The sequence below is a fragment of the Prionailurus viverrinus genome, chromosome B3 (genome assembly GCF_022837055.1).
Source record: "Prionailurus viverrinus isolate Anna chromosome B3, UM_Priviv_1.0, whole genome shotgun sequence".
NCBI lineage: Eukaryota > Metazoa > Chordata > Mammalia > Carnivora > Felidae > Prionailurus > Prionailurus viverrinus.
Genome location: NC_062566.1, coordinates 116,777,923 through 116,791,325, shown reverse-complemented (window position 1 = coordinate 116,791,325; position 13,403 = coordinate 116,777,923). Strand labels below are relative to the sequence as shown.

Below are 13,403 nucleotides of genomic sequence, written 5' to 3'. Positions count from 1 at the left end.
TCATTACCCCTAGGGAAAGTCAAGTGCCATGTCTTGAGAATACGAACAGCCCTGTGGAGGGGCCCGGCCCCTGTGGAAAGGAACTTACAGTCCAACAGCCTACAAGGAATTGAAATCTGCCAACAGCCCTCCCTGAGTGAGCCTGGAAGTGGATCCTTCAGTCACAGTTATGCCCGGAGACAACTACAGCCCCAATCAACAATTTGACTGTGACAATATGAGACTCGGAACCAGAACCACCCCGCTAAGCTACTCCCAGATTCCTGACTTCAGAAACTGTAAATGTTACTTACAGCTACTAAGTTTCAGGGCAGTTTTTTTTTTTTCTGACACAATAAATAATACAGCATTTTTGTGAATTCTTTTTTGAAAATAACTCCCTGCTTTCTAGCCCTAACAAAAGCTTCTAATTTGAATAAGACAAATCTCTGAATTCTCATAATTGGGAGAAAAAACACACCTTGTCCTCTGACCTAACAGCTCGCTGGTTCTTTCATATTCCTAACCACAAAGGACTATAAATTTAGAACTGAGTAAGAGTAGTTTATACCTGTCTCAACTAAAATAAGGAATTCGTTTATTACCTATAATTAAAACAGCGGTATCAGTAAGTTAACACCTGGATTATTAACCAAGTATCTTGAATAAGATGGATCTTTTACATCTAATTTTAAAAGAAACAAACAGGAGAGAGAGAGAGAATGGCCTCTACCATCATGTTAAAAGATAAGGGGTTTTCATTTTAACTTTTTATTAAATAATGCACTTAACAAAAATTTTAAATCATCTTAGAATTCAGAAAAACAGAAAGGAAAAGTCACTCCTAGACCCAGAGCCCAAAGACATCTTTGCTCAATTTTTTTCCTGGGTCAAGGTGGTATATCTATAACCGTATACAGTCAGATTTCAGAGTCTAAAAGTAACTATGACCAAGGGAGAGGTTTTTCAGAGAAATATCTCACACCAACTGCAAAATTATTCCCACAATAACTTAATAAGTTGTAAGAATGTATAATGAAGGAGTTTGTTTTCTGGTTTCACTGGGAGGACACCACAAAAGAAACAGCCTCACTGGTTTCACAGGCTTATTAGTGCAGCCCCTGCAATCAGGTATACTGGGTAAAGATTTAATGATTTGCCCCAGGACTCTGCTACTGAGCTAGGGGGGTGTGCCTTACAGAAGCCTACCCATCCTTTTACGACTTACCTTTTCTTAGAGCTAATAGTGATTCATCTTCAGTTAGAAGAAATGTCTTTGCAGAGTAAATTTTTAAAGAACATATATTCTGAGACCTGAATGTCTAAGAATGACTTTCTGCTGCTTTTCCATATGAAATCTATCTTGGCTATACATAAAATTCAGGGGGGGAGTAGGAGAGCAATCTTCCCCCCCTGCTCCAAAATTCTACAGGCAACTGCAGCCCTTCACACTTAGTACTGTAGGAATAAATGCCAGCCTTGTTTTCATCCCTTTTAAAATTGTTCTTTATACCCAGGGAGCCTGGGTGGCTGTTGGTTACGTGTCCGACTTCAGCTCAGGTCATGATCTCATAGTTCATGAGTTCAAGCCCCACGTCTGGCTCTCTCCTGTCAGCACAGAACCCAATTCAGATCCTCTGTCTCCCTCTCTCTCTCTCTCTGCCCCTCCCCTGCACATGCTCATGCGCGCTCTCTCTCCAAAATAAACATTAAAAAAAAAAAATTGTTCTTTATACCTGTTCCACCCCTGCACCAAGGCAGAATGCAAACTTCTGCCAGGATAGATCTAGGTAGTATGTGTCTGTTCATTCATTTTCCCTTTTAATCTTTATAATTTTTCAACCCAAGAATGCCTTTTCTCTTCAGTTCTATTTTTTAAATCATTATTCTATTCCAATGCTTCAGTTTCTTCCTTTGAAATATTTACATACTCATAGACAGGGCCTCTATCTTCTGTTCTCCAGATCTATCAACTTCTCTCTCATTATCACCTCCTCTCATTGCATCTTGGGAGGGCTTCCAAAGTTTTCCAAATCAACTCAATTTTCCACAGAATGAATTGTCTTGTTTTAACACTGCAATTACAACAATTTCCTTACATTTTTCCTCCCATACTACTGGGTCTTCAAATAGCCATCTTTCTTTCCTTATGAGTTAACTGTTCCTATTCCAAAGTGACTATGTCTTTTTCGCATCCTAAAGAAGACTTTCTAAAATGTTCTGGTTTCCACTGGCAATCATTTTTGGATATGTGTTTTTCCTCTGAACTTTCAGGATAATGTTCCTTTTCCCTTATTCCACAGAACTTGTTGAAAGGCCTCTTGCTGAAAACTGGTTTACCTAGAATCTCGTTACTTGCCAACAGAAAGGGTGTGTAAATGACCCCTGGTCCCATTCTCTATTCTCTTGGATATAGGTAACATGCTTCCCACATCCACAACTGGCCAAGACAATGTGTAGAGCTCCTGGCCTAACACCCAGTGTCACTCATATAGTTATGAGATATAGAGCTCCTGGCCTAACACCCATATGTCCCTCATATAGTTATGTGGGACCAAGACAGGATCTTCTTCTAACTGTCGCTGCCTTATTCTGACCCCATTCCAAGAGTCTACAATATATAAAGATATATAAAACACTGCAATTTCTAGAATGCACCACTAAGAGTGATTTTTTCCTCCTCTCCCCATGCCAACAGTAAACTTTATTCTTGGAGAATGTATTTCCCAGGACTGAATTTGCAGTGACTGCCTCCCACTCCAAACACAAATACACACACAGAAAACACCAATTCCTTATCCAAGTATATTCTGGGAGTTAGAGCCTCCAAACAGAAACTCAAAGATACAGATTGGGAAGTACAGTATCCCCTCTTCTCCGCACGGCAGAGAAGTTCTAAGACTCTCACTGATGCCTGAAACTGTAGATAGTACCTAACCGTACATATACCATGTGTTTTTCCTATACATATGTATCCATGATTAAGTTTAATTTTATAAATTAGGCACAGTAAAAGAGAGGCAATAACTAATAATATAACAATATACTATAATAAAAGTTATGTGAATGTGGGCCCTTTCTCTCAAAATATCTTCTACTCACCCTTCTTCTGATGATCATGTGAGAGGATAAAATGCCTAGGAAATGAGATGAAGTGAAGTGAACCATGCAGGCACTGTGACGTACTGTTAGGCTACTCCTCCTCCTCCTGACGGAATGTCAGAAGGTGCATCACCTGCTTCCAGACCACATCTGACTGAGGGTTAACTAAAACCACAGAAAGAAACTGGGCAAGAGGGGACTACTGTAGAGGACGGAACAACACTCTGGCTCACACTGCAGCTGCCTGATTTTCTGACTAAAATGGACCTGCGTTTCTGAACAAAGGCCTGACTACAGAGAATGAAGGGTCTCACTACATACCTTCAGCGTAGGCTCAGCACTGCCGATGTGGGCTTCCAACTGCACATCTATCAGCCTTGTGGTTTGTCGCTATCTTGGCGAGAGGCCAACTCTAAGTCCTGGTTCCTGGCGATGTGAGTTTACAATGTTTTCTGTCTTCCTAAGCATTTTAATGGGCAGCTGATATTGCTTATCAAATGTTTTTTACACTACGAAGTTACAATGATGCACTGGAAGGAGGCTGTGACTGGAAAGAGTTCCAGAGTCTCAGTGTTACAAGGGACCTTAGAGGTCATGCAGCACAGTCTCACCAACTCTACAATAACTCAGTAAGTGGTCACCAAGCCCAGGCTTGAACCCCTTCAGTGACCTAGAACTCATTACCCGGTGAAACAATTCATTTCATTTTTACAGAGGTCGAATTTTTGGAATGTTGTATCTGACAATGAGGCAACGTCTTAACTCTCTGTGCTTTCCATTTTTATGAGCCCTACCTCCATCCTCTGGAGTCACACAGAATAATCCTAACACACTTCTTTCAAGAGACAGATTTTCAAATACAGTAGTATCAAATCCATCTCCCAAGGTGTCTTTCTCCGTTGTTCCCAAGGATATACTAGCAGAACTCTGCATAAATCTATGGACGCACGCTATGCTAGCTATTCAGAACTCTCAAATGCAATAGTACCATTTGCAACAATGGTAAATACACTCTTGGTCAGCACCTCCAGTTATGGAATAGGAAACAGGGCAACCTCAACCTACCACATACATTCTTTCCAGTATTCCCTGATTAATGACCTCCACTTGCAAAGGAGGCTACTTACCTTAACCATGAAATAATGAATACTATTGATCCAACAAGGTACTGCTATAGAGTGTTACTGATCACCCAATCTTTGGTTAAAATGGTCCTCATTTAGCAATTTCACTGTCACAAACACCTGGAGCAAAGCATGCTCATAATTAAAGAGTTTGGGGAGGTAAAGTGAGAGGTGATGGACAGAGATCTCAGCTTTCTCCCATTTATTCTTGCTTCTGAGCTATTGTTTGTGTCAGAAGGGATATTGATTTTCTATAAAAATAAGAAAACAAGAGGCACCAAGGGGCCGCAGAAGGTCAGCGTGGGCTGGAAAAGGAGGGGGGAGGGTTAGCACTCTATCTCTGTCACTTGCCTTCCAAGAGAAGGGAATATTTTCTTTCCTGTGAGATCGGCCTCTAATACATCACCTTAGGAAAGCTCCTGACTGAGACTTCAGGCCAACACCAAACCAATTCACTTAGAAAAACCAAAGAAGCTAAACTATATTTAAGGGGAACAAAGGATGAGTTAGTGAAGAACAGAGTAAAATTAGGCTATGAATCACCTAATACCTGTGATATAGACAATATGAATAAAAACAGTAGAAAGGAATTTTACAAAAGAATTTCTCCATTCTAGAATGGAACACACATACACAGGAAAATTACTAAAATAATAACTGATCTTTTTGCAGGTATAAAAAACTATTGTATCATAACCACTTCCAGTTCCTCAAAACTCTTGAGGGATTGGTTGGCGTAGAATTGAAGGAAGAACAGAAAAATAAAAGGAAAAGGAATTATTGGTTAAGCTTAAAACTATTCCATGGTTAATTAGTAAAGTGAATTTAAGGAAATTAGAAATACAGCTCCCTGGCTGAGACATACATTTTCAAACCTAAAACACCTGACACGTATTTTTTAAAAGAATTCCATGGGGCGCCTGGGTGGCTCAGTCGGTTGAGCGCCGACTTCGGCTCAGGTCACAATCTCACGGTCGGTGAGTTCGAGCCCCGCATCGGGCCCCTGTGTTGACAGCTCAGAGCCCGGAGCCTGTTTCAGATTCTGTGTCTCCCTCTTGCTGACCCTCCCCCGTTCATGCTCTGTCTCTCTCTGTCTCAAAAATAAATAAATAAACGTTAAAAAAAAAAAAAATTAAAAAAAAAAAAAGAATTCCATCCACTGATGAGGCTAAGTTAAATTTACTGATCACCTTCATCCTAATAATTTTACAAGTTGGATCATACACACTGACAATCTTCAATATCACTGATAAAATGTAAGGTTCTACACTTGATCTGTATGAGAACAAAGATGCACGTCCAAGCAGATTTATGAAAGAGCAACCAAGGAGATTCTTAAAAATATTTGTTAATGTAGAACAAAGGTAGGAAAATTTTGAGAGAATCAATTCACCAAAATAGTATAATATCCAAATCATAAATTATTATCTACTTAAACATACTCTAATGCTAGTCCTATTCATAAGGTATGCTTAATAATCAAGGCAAGATTTTAGTTCCATCTTACTGGTGAGAGGCTGAACATAATTTGTGGTCAAAGTGTAAGTCAGTCACCCCTCTTTCTCCACAGAGTAGATTTAGGGGGAAAAAATACAAGGCACTTCTGTTCGTAACTACAGATGAAACGATATAAGTCAAGGCATATTTAAGACCCCTAAATAATTAGATTCTAAAGAAGAATTGTTCTCATTTTAAGTCTGCTACTATTCCACCCTAATTTCTCTCATAGCTACAAGAATGTGGGCATCCATGTTACTAAAATAACTCAAGAGTGATGGGACGCCTGGGTGGCTCAGTCCGTTAAGCATCTGACTCTTGATTTTGGCTCAGGTTATGACCTCATGGTTCATGAGATCAAGTCCCACATTGGGCTATGTGCAGATAGCGAGGAGCCTGCTTGGGATTCTCTCTCCCTCTCACCCTGCCTCTCCCCTACTCATATTCTCTCTCAAAATAAACATTAAAAAAAAAAAAAAAGAATGTTAAAAGAACTCTGAAGTCATGTACCAGGCAGATAGCCCAAACAGGGTAACAAGGTCTTCTCAAATGAAAAGAATAAGAATAGGGGCATCTGGGTGGCTCAGTTTGTTGAGTGTCTGACTTCGGCTCAGGTCATGGTCTCACAGCTCGTGAGTTCGAGCCCCGAGTCGGGCTCTGTGCTGACAGCTCAGAGCCTGGAGCTTGCTTCGGATTCTGTGTCTCCCTCTCTCTCTGCTCCTAACCCACTTGCATTCTGTCTCTGTCTCTCTCAAAAATAAATAAACATTTAAAAAAAATTTTTTGAAAAGAATAAGAATTTCATATGAATTGCTGCCTATTTCAACTTATCCAGACTCTCACGTAACTAGAATGTTATCACAACCTGACTATATGTGCAATAGCTGTGTCTGAGGTAGGAAGGAACTAAAAGTGCCTCGCTACTAGATTACAGACTGCATCTGGAACCACACTTAGACTGTTATCTTAAGAGCAGACAGAGTGAACAATTATGTCATGAGAAAAAATATACACAAGCTATCACTGCAAAAAACAATTTTTAAAAATCACTATTCTCAAGGCACCTGGGTAGCTCAGTCAGTAAAGCGATCAACTTTCGATTTTGGCTCAGGTCATGATCCCAGCGATCAAGCCGTGTCAGGCTCCACGCTGGGCATGGAACCTGCTTGAGATTCTCTTTCCCTCTGCTCCTCTCCTCCACTCACACACGCTCTCACTCTGTCTCAAATTTAAAAAACAAATCGTGATTTTCAACAGTAAATTATTTGGAATATATGTTCGACATTGACACAAATTTAAACACCTCAATTGAGGGTTTTGATATTGTGTACGGCTGTAAATTGACTAAACATTTGTTTGATTAAAAAAAACAGCATGATAAGGGCAACTGGGTGCCTCAGTTGGTGTGTCTGACTTCATTCAGCTCAGGTCATGATCTCACGGTTTCATGAGTTTGAGCCCCACGTCGGGCTCTGAGCTGACAGCTCAGAGCCTGAAGCCTGCTTTGGATTCTGTGTCTCCCTCTCTCTCTGCCCCTCCCTGACTTGCACTCTGTGTCTCCCTCTCTCTCAAAAATAAATAAACATTAAAAATATATTTTTTAAATAAAAAAACAGCATGATAAAAAAAAAACCTTTGTAACCCAAAATTACACATATATATTGGGTAAAAAGGTCTTAGGATATACATTAGAGGAAAATTAGAGAAGCCATATTATAAGCCTAACCAGTTGTGCAAACCCACAAATACAAAGTTAGTGAGAAAAATTGTTGAAGCTGGACTAAAAACCACCCTGAAAAAGGTATGGGCTTATATAAAGACCTACGCAGCCTTTCTGATTACTGACACAGCCTCACGACACAGTTCCTAAGATTCATGTCTTTGTTTTTCAGACAAACTTCAGAAGCAAAGTCCTAAGAAAGGCCAGATATTCTACAGTTGTAAAAGGTAAGAAGAGGCGGAAAGAGCAGTGGAAAAGGCAAACCCAAAGGGCAGCAAAACATGGTGGTTAAGTATGAACTATGGAATCAGATTTGATTCCTAGTTTTGCCACTGGGTGACCATGGGCAAATTATCTAAACGCTATTAACCTCCATCTCTTCTTCTATAAAGTACGAATAGCAGTGCCTGCCATACGGCGCAGTCCTGAACATTCCCCTGGGACCACCAACCCACTAGGCAGCACCCACACGGGCATGTGGTTTGATACAATGAAAGGGATGGGAACAATGTAGAGATGCCAAATAGCCTGTGAAGCATGGTACGGTCCCTCACCACAAAGAACTGCCCCCATTCAAAACACCAAGAGGGCCACCTTGATGCCTCAGTAGGTCAAATTAGCCTGACTCTTGATTTCAGCTCAGGTCATGATGTCACAGTTCGTGAGACTGAGCCCCAAGATGGGCTCAGAGCTGACAGTGTGGAGCCTGGTTGGGAATCTCTCTCTCCTCTCCCTCTCTCTCTGCCCCTCCCCAACTCTCACTCTCTCTCTCTCTCTCTCTCTCAAAATAAATAAACATTAAAAGCAAACAAACAAAAAAACACCAAGAGCACCCTCCTTGAGAAACATTAATATTAAAGTATCGAGGTGGGGCTTATCAATGTTCCTAGGACTATGTGAGATGGAAAAAACAAAGTCACCAAAATCTACACTGACATTTTAAAGATGCATCCAATAGACACAAATTTTTATGGCTCAATGACATTTGGTTGAAAACTAATGGGATTCAATACTGTTATTTTCAAAGCCCCACTATGTCTTTCAGACGACTTGGATGTCAGCCATAAAAAATAAACTCAACAGAGTCAAACCGTAAGTAGCAGAGAACAGAATTATAGCCCGTTATCTGAAGACGAGACTCTTAACGGGTAAAGGAAGCTTACCAGAAACGTACACAAACTCCACATGCCCAGTACCAGCATTTTCTCACATACACAAACACACACACCAGCCTCTGCTGAGACCCTGGTTCTAACAATATCGATGTATGAACTACATGGTATAAACAGCAGTAAACGGTTTTTAAAACAAAATTCTTGGTTATGCATGTGAGATACACATTTTAAACAATTTTTAGAAACAATGTGTTTCATTACATAAAGCTTTCTTGACCTAGGGAAATAGAATCATGAATGTACTTTAAAAAACTAGAGATAAACTCTAGCTGACTGGTTAAAGGAGGGCTACAAAGGCAACATTGCAGTGGCTAGTTCTGAAAGTTGAACTCATCACGACTGTAAATTTGTACCTGGGGTAAAAATAAGCAGGCAAATCTTTGACTTAGTAAGAGAGATCTCACCATTCTGACATGTTCTCATCAGAGCCCTGTTTTTGTTCATCTGCTTCACACTCCATCCTTTCTTTCCTTCCTGTTTTGCTTAGGAAAGTCCTATTTTCTGCTGATTCACACAACCCATGACCTGATGAGGTCCAGGGAGTATTCTCCTTCCAGCGGGACAGACGCTGCTTCTTAGCAGACTTGAACCTGCAGCCTCTCTCGTAGCTCCAATCTGACACCTTGAGCTTCTGCTGAAGGCTGGCAGCCACCTCTGATGTCACTCGCTTCACTTTCCGCCGGCGCCGGAGGGGTCGACAGGGCGCATTTTCAGTAAAGGAGTCAGATTCGTGCCAAGAGTGTTGCTTACTCTTAACAATGGCATTGAGAGCCGGGTGCCGTTTGGCTACCATCGTGTCATCGGAGTCACTAAAATTGGCAACAGGGGCCATTTCTCGACAATCCTTAATGGCCTCATCGAGACTCGACTCAGAGGCCTCACTGTAGCAGCAGGTATGCTCGGCCAGGTGAGTGAAGTCCGAGCGGCGCTTCCGGCCTCTCCTTTTGCGAAGCTGCCGCCTCTGCTGCCGAGGGCTCAGGGCCATCTCCTCCCACAGCTCACCGAGCTTATTCTGCTCAGATGTCTGCTCCAAGGCTGAGGCTAAGTCATGTACCAGCTCATCCATGAGGCCACATCTGCCAAAAGAAAGTCCAGAAAAAGAAAAAAGAAAAAGAAATACTTAACAGGATCTGTTGTTTTAGAATAATTTTATAAACCAGATCATGGCAGTGCACAGCCCAACCTATCTACAGAAAATAAACTCACCTTTCATCAGGCTACACTTAAGACTCTGTTCCTACCATCCATGCTCCTTTCAGCCACTAAAAATAGGTGTTTGGCCCTTAAGTGCCTGAAGTCAACACTCACCGGATCACAACCAGGATATTAGCAAAAACCAGCAAACCCAGGGAAATAAATCTTTCCCCTTTTTTCCCAATTAAACTCATCACTAAATTATATAATAATAAAATCCAAAAAGATTAGACAATGTCTCACCAGACAGTAGCACAACAGCACACAACTTCAAAACCATAGATAAACAACTGTGCTATGGTCTGGGGTCACTAATAAGGATGCTTGTGGAAGGGAGAAGACAACACAGTGACACACTTTAAGGAAGTCTGCTTGTACTTTTAGTGATCCAAGAAACTGCAGTGACCCACATTTGTACCCTGAATGGAGAAAACAGAGTAAGTCTGCACCCATTATGGTCCCAACTACCACCTGGAAGCTAGAAGGGAAGGCCATTTGTTGAGTAGGTCATTCACACACACACACACACACACACACACACACACACACACATATATAACAACTAGCAACTTTTATGCTCTTCTCCCATCCTTCAAAAAATTAAGTGATCACCCTACTTATGTGCTTTAGTACCCATCACACGACAGCAGGATATAACAGGTTGAAATGAAACGCACGGGAGGAGTCTCTATGATTTCTAGCCAACTGCTTTCTAAACTTTCCTAATGTCAAACCCTCATACTTCAGGAGTCACTTTAAAAGCAAACCTTCCAAGAGATTAGAGCAGTAGGAGCAATTTTTGGAATGCCCCTTTAAAGGGAAATGTCTAATATAATTCGTACAACACCTTATTAAGTACATATTAAATTAGCACTTTTCCCTAGCCCTTGTTAAGCCCAAAGTATTTCAAGTCCGTAATTAGAATTTAAAACTGTGTGGCGCCACTCTCAGACGGTATTTTCGTTCATGCAGTTTACATTCTGCAAAGGACTTTCTAAAACCTATTTTCATGCTGTCCCCATGCCAACGACTTCAAAGGGAAGAAAACAGTAGTCTGGCTTATCTGCCACATGGATGGGAGCAATGGGGACACCTAGTTCCAAAACTACCAACCAAACAAAACGTCTCAAAGTGTCAAAAGCCACACAATATAAAATGCCCACGTCCCTTTAAGCAATACGAAATAGTTTAAAACGCCATGACTGGGGTTCCGGAGGCAACTGCCTGTAAGACCAAAACAGAAGTGAGGACAGCACGTCTAAACCGACTTCCTTAATAAAGAATTACTGCTTTAAAAACTCAGGCAGAACTGTACAAATTAACGTGAAACAAAGTGACAGAACAACTTGCAGTCATTCGTGCAGAATCCTTTCCTAAAAGACTGCAAGTCCAACAGCAGGTGACAGAAGAACCTTGAGCTTCCCACACCTTCACTCTCGGGTGCATACTCCGAGAGAACCCCCTTGTCCAGCAAGCACTCGAGGAGAGGAAAGGTTAAGTCACGCAAAGAAAAGCACGGGAAACGGATAGAAGTAAAAAGAGGCAGGCGTATGGTCTGAGCGAAAGACCGGGTTGCGAGGAGCTGGGGGGAGGAGGGGGGAGGAAGGCAGGAGGCAGGAAGCAACTTCTCATTTGGGCTCACCGGGGCAGGGGTTCAGCCCTTCTCGCTCGGGCAGAAACTGCCAAAATTCAAGTCCTGGTGACTAAGCTCCCTCCGTGATCAGGGGTCGCAACATGGCCACATATGTGAGAAAAAGCTGGTTTCGAAGGACTCTCCCTCCAAGCCCCCGGCCCGCCTCCGAGGACTAGGGCGAACACGGCTCGGGACAGCAAGCCCTCAAGCTGTCGCCTGCCCGAAAGCGCCAGAAAGAAGAAAGGAGAAGAGGTGAGTGTCGCCCCGGAGACGCCCGAACCTTATTCCCCGGGATGGGGGCGATGGGCCCTGAAAAACAAGGCCCAACCACCCTCGCCCCTCCCGCCAACCTTCGCAGCCCCATGGCGCACACGGCCCCTCAGACTCCGCTGGGAGCCGGTATTCCCGTTGGCGCCGGCCCCTGGCCCCCGACCCTCTCAACCCACTCCTCCCCCTCACCAGCTGCAGCAGCCACCTCCAATGGCCGCCGCTTTTGGGGCCGAGTCTCCCCGCCGGGGTTTCCCTTTCTGACCTCATTTCCGGTCTGGGCCGGAGGGGTGGGGCGGTGGTGGAGCGGAGTGGGTGGGGCTGCTGCTTGAGAGGGCCCGCCCCGGCTAGACGCTTCCTGCCCGTGGCCGCGCCCACTTCCGCCCCACGGTGGGAGGGGCCTTGGGGAAGCCCGGAGAAGGGGTTACGGGCCTGTAGTGTTGGTGGTTAAGGGTGGGCTGGGTGAGGGATAAGGTCTCCGTTAGGGGAAGAACACGCCTCCTCAGGCTGGCCTCGTCTGTCTTCGGGGGCGTCGGGGAATTGGCAGGGAGGGACCTGGGCCTCGCCCTTGTTTGCTGACCTGCTTTTAAAAAGGGTGTGTGAAATTAAAGGGAAATGGATCCTCATTGTTAACTGTGAGAGTTGGTACCACCATTAGGTTAGCGCGATAGCTTTGTAGTGAATTACTCAGTCTTACAAATACGCATTCCTTCAGCAACAAAACCAGTAAAGTTCTATTGGATTATAACTTTAAGTATAAAATTGATACCCATGAGTCTATATTGATGTAAATAAACTAATGATGTGAATACTGACATGAATAAAGTAATAAAACAAGGATGAGGAGACAAATCTCTGGTGCAGAAGAATTCTGAATAATTTATTGAGATAATCTACCCTGAAGTATAACTCCCACCCCCTTGAATGTGGGCTGTGCTACTGACTTCCTTCTAGAGAGTACAGTATGGAAAAAGGGAAAATGAGTATAGTGGAGAAACAAGGCAAGCACTACCTCACTTAGGTGATCAAGGTTAACATGAACAAGGTATAAATCATGCTGATCGTTTATGGGCTAGATATGATGAAAGTGTCATTTTATCTCTGGTACTTTCCTTCCAAACCCCATAACCTCAGTCTAATGAAGCGAAAAAACAGACAAACCCCAACTGAGGGGCATTCTACAAAATGCCTGGCTAGAATTCCTCAAAATTGTTAAGGTCAAAAAAGTCAAGGAAAGTCTAGAAATTGTCACAAAGAAGAGCTTAAGGGGATGGGAAAACTAAATGTAATGTGATCTACTAAATGAAAGACTGGAATAGAAAAAGGACATTAGGTAAAAACTAAAGAAATCTGGATTAACTACGGACTTTGGCTAATAATGTCTCAATGTTGGTTCATTAATTGTGACAAGTGTTCTATATGAATGTAAGATGTTAATAATAGAGAAAACTGGGTATGGGGTATATAGGAACAGTCTGTAATACCTTTGTAATTTTTCTGTAAACCTAAAACTAGTCTAAAATAAAAAGGTAATTTTTTAAAAGTGTACATGGCTTTTGAACAAGAAATTCTGTCTCTAAGGAATTTTATTCTAAAGAAAAATTGGAAATAGGTGCAAAAATATTTTAAATGTATAGAGAAGGATGAGAAGACTAGGGAAAAAAAATCCTACAACAGGGATTAGTTATCTAAATTATGTTACATCTATGGGA

General features: G+C 42.3%; 1 protein-coding gene across 4 annotated transcripts in view; it reads right to left on the bottom strand.

The window, feature by feature from the left end:
* GPATCH2L (G-patch domain containing 2 like) overlaps positions 1-11,966 on the bottom strand; it is a 57,478-nt gene extending 45,512 nt beyond the window's left edge. For 2 of the 4 annotated variants that reach the window (XM_047862028.1, XM_047862025.1), the window contains exons 1-3: positions 11,884-11,933; positions 11,434-11,640; positions 9,002-9,673 (exon numbers count right to left, since the gene is read on the bottom strand). In XM_047862028.1, the coding sequence (XP_047717984.1) occupies positions 9,002-9,663 (662 nt within the window). In that variant the 5' untranslated portion in view covers positions 9,664-9,673; positions 11,434-11,640; positions 11,884-11,933. Of the gene's footprint in view, positions 1-9,001; positions 9,674-9,803; positions 10,092-11,433; positions 11,641-11,883 lie in introns of those variants that run through there. The other 2 variants (XM_047862026.1, XM_047862027.1) reach the window with 2 other exon arrangements.
* Between the last annotated feature and the right edge of the window lie 1,437 nt (positions 11,967-13,403).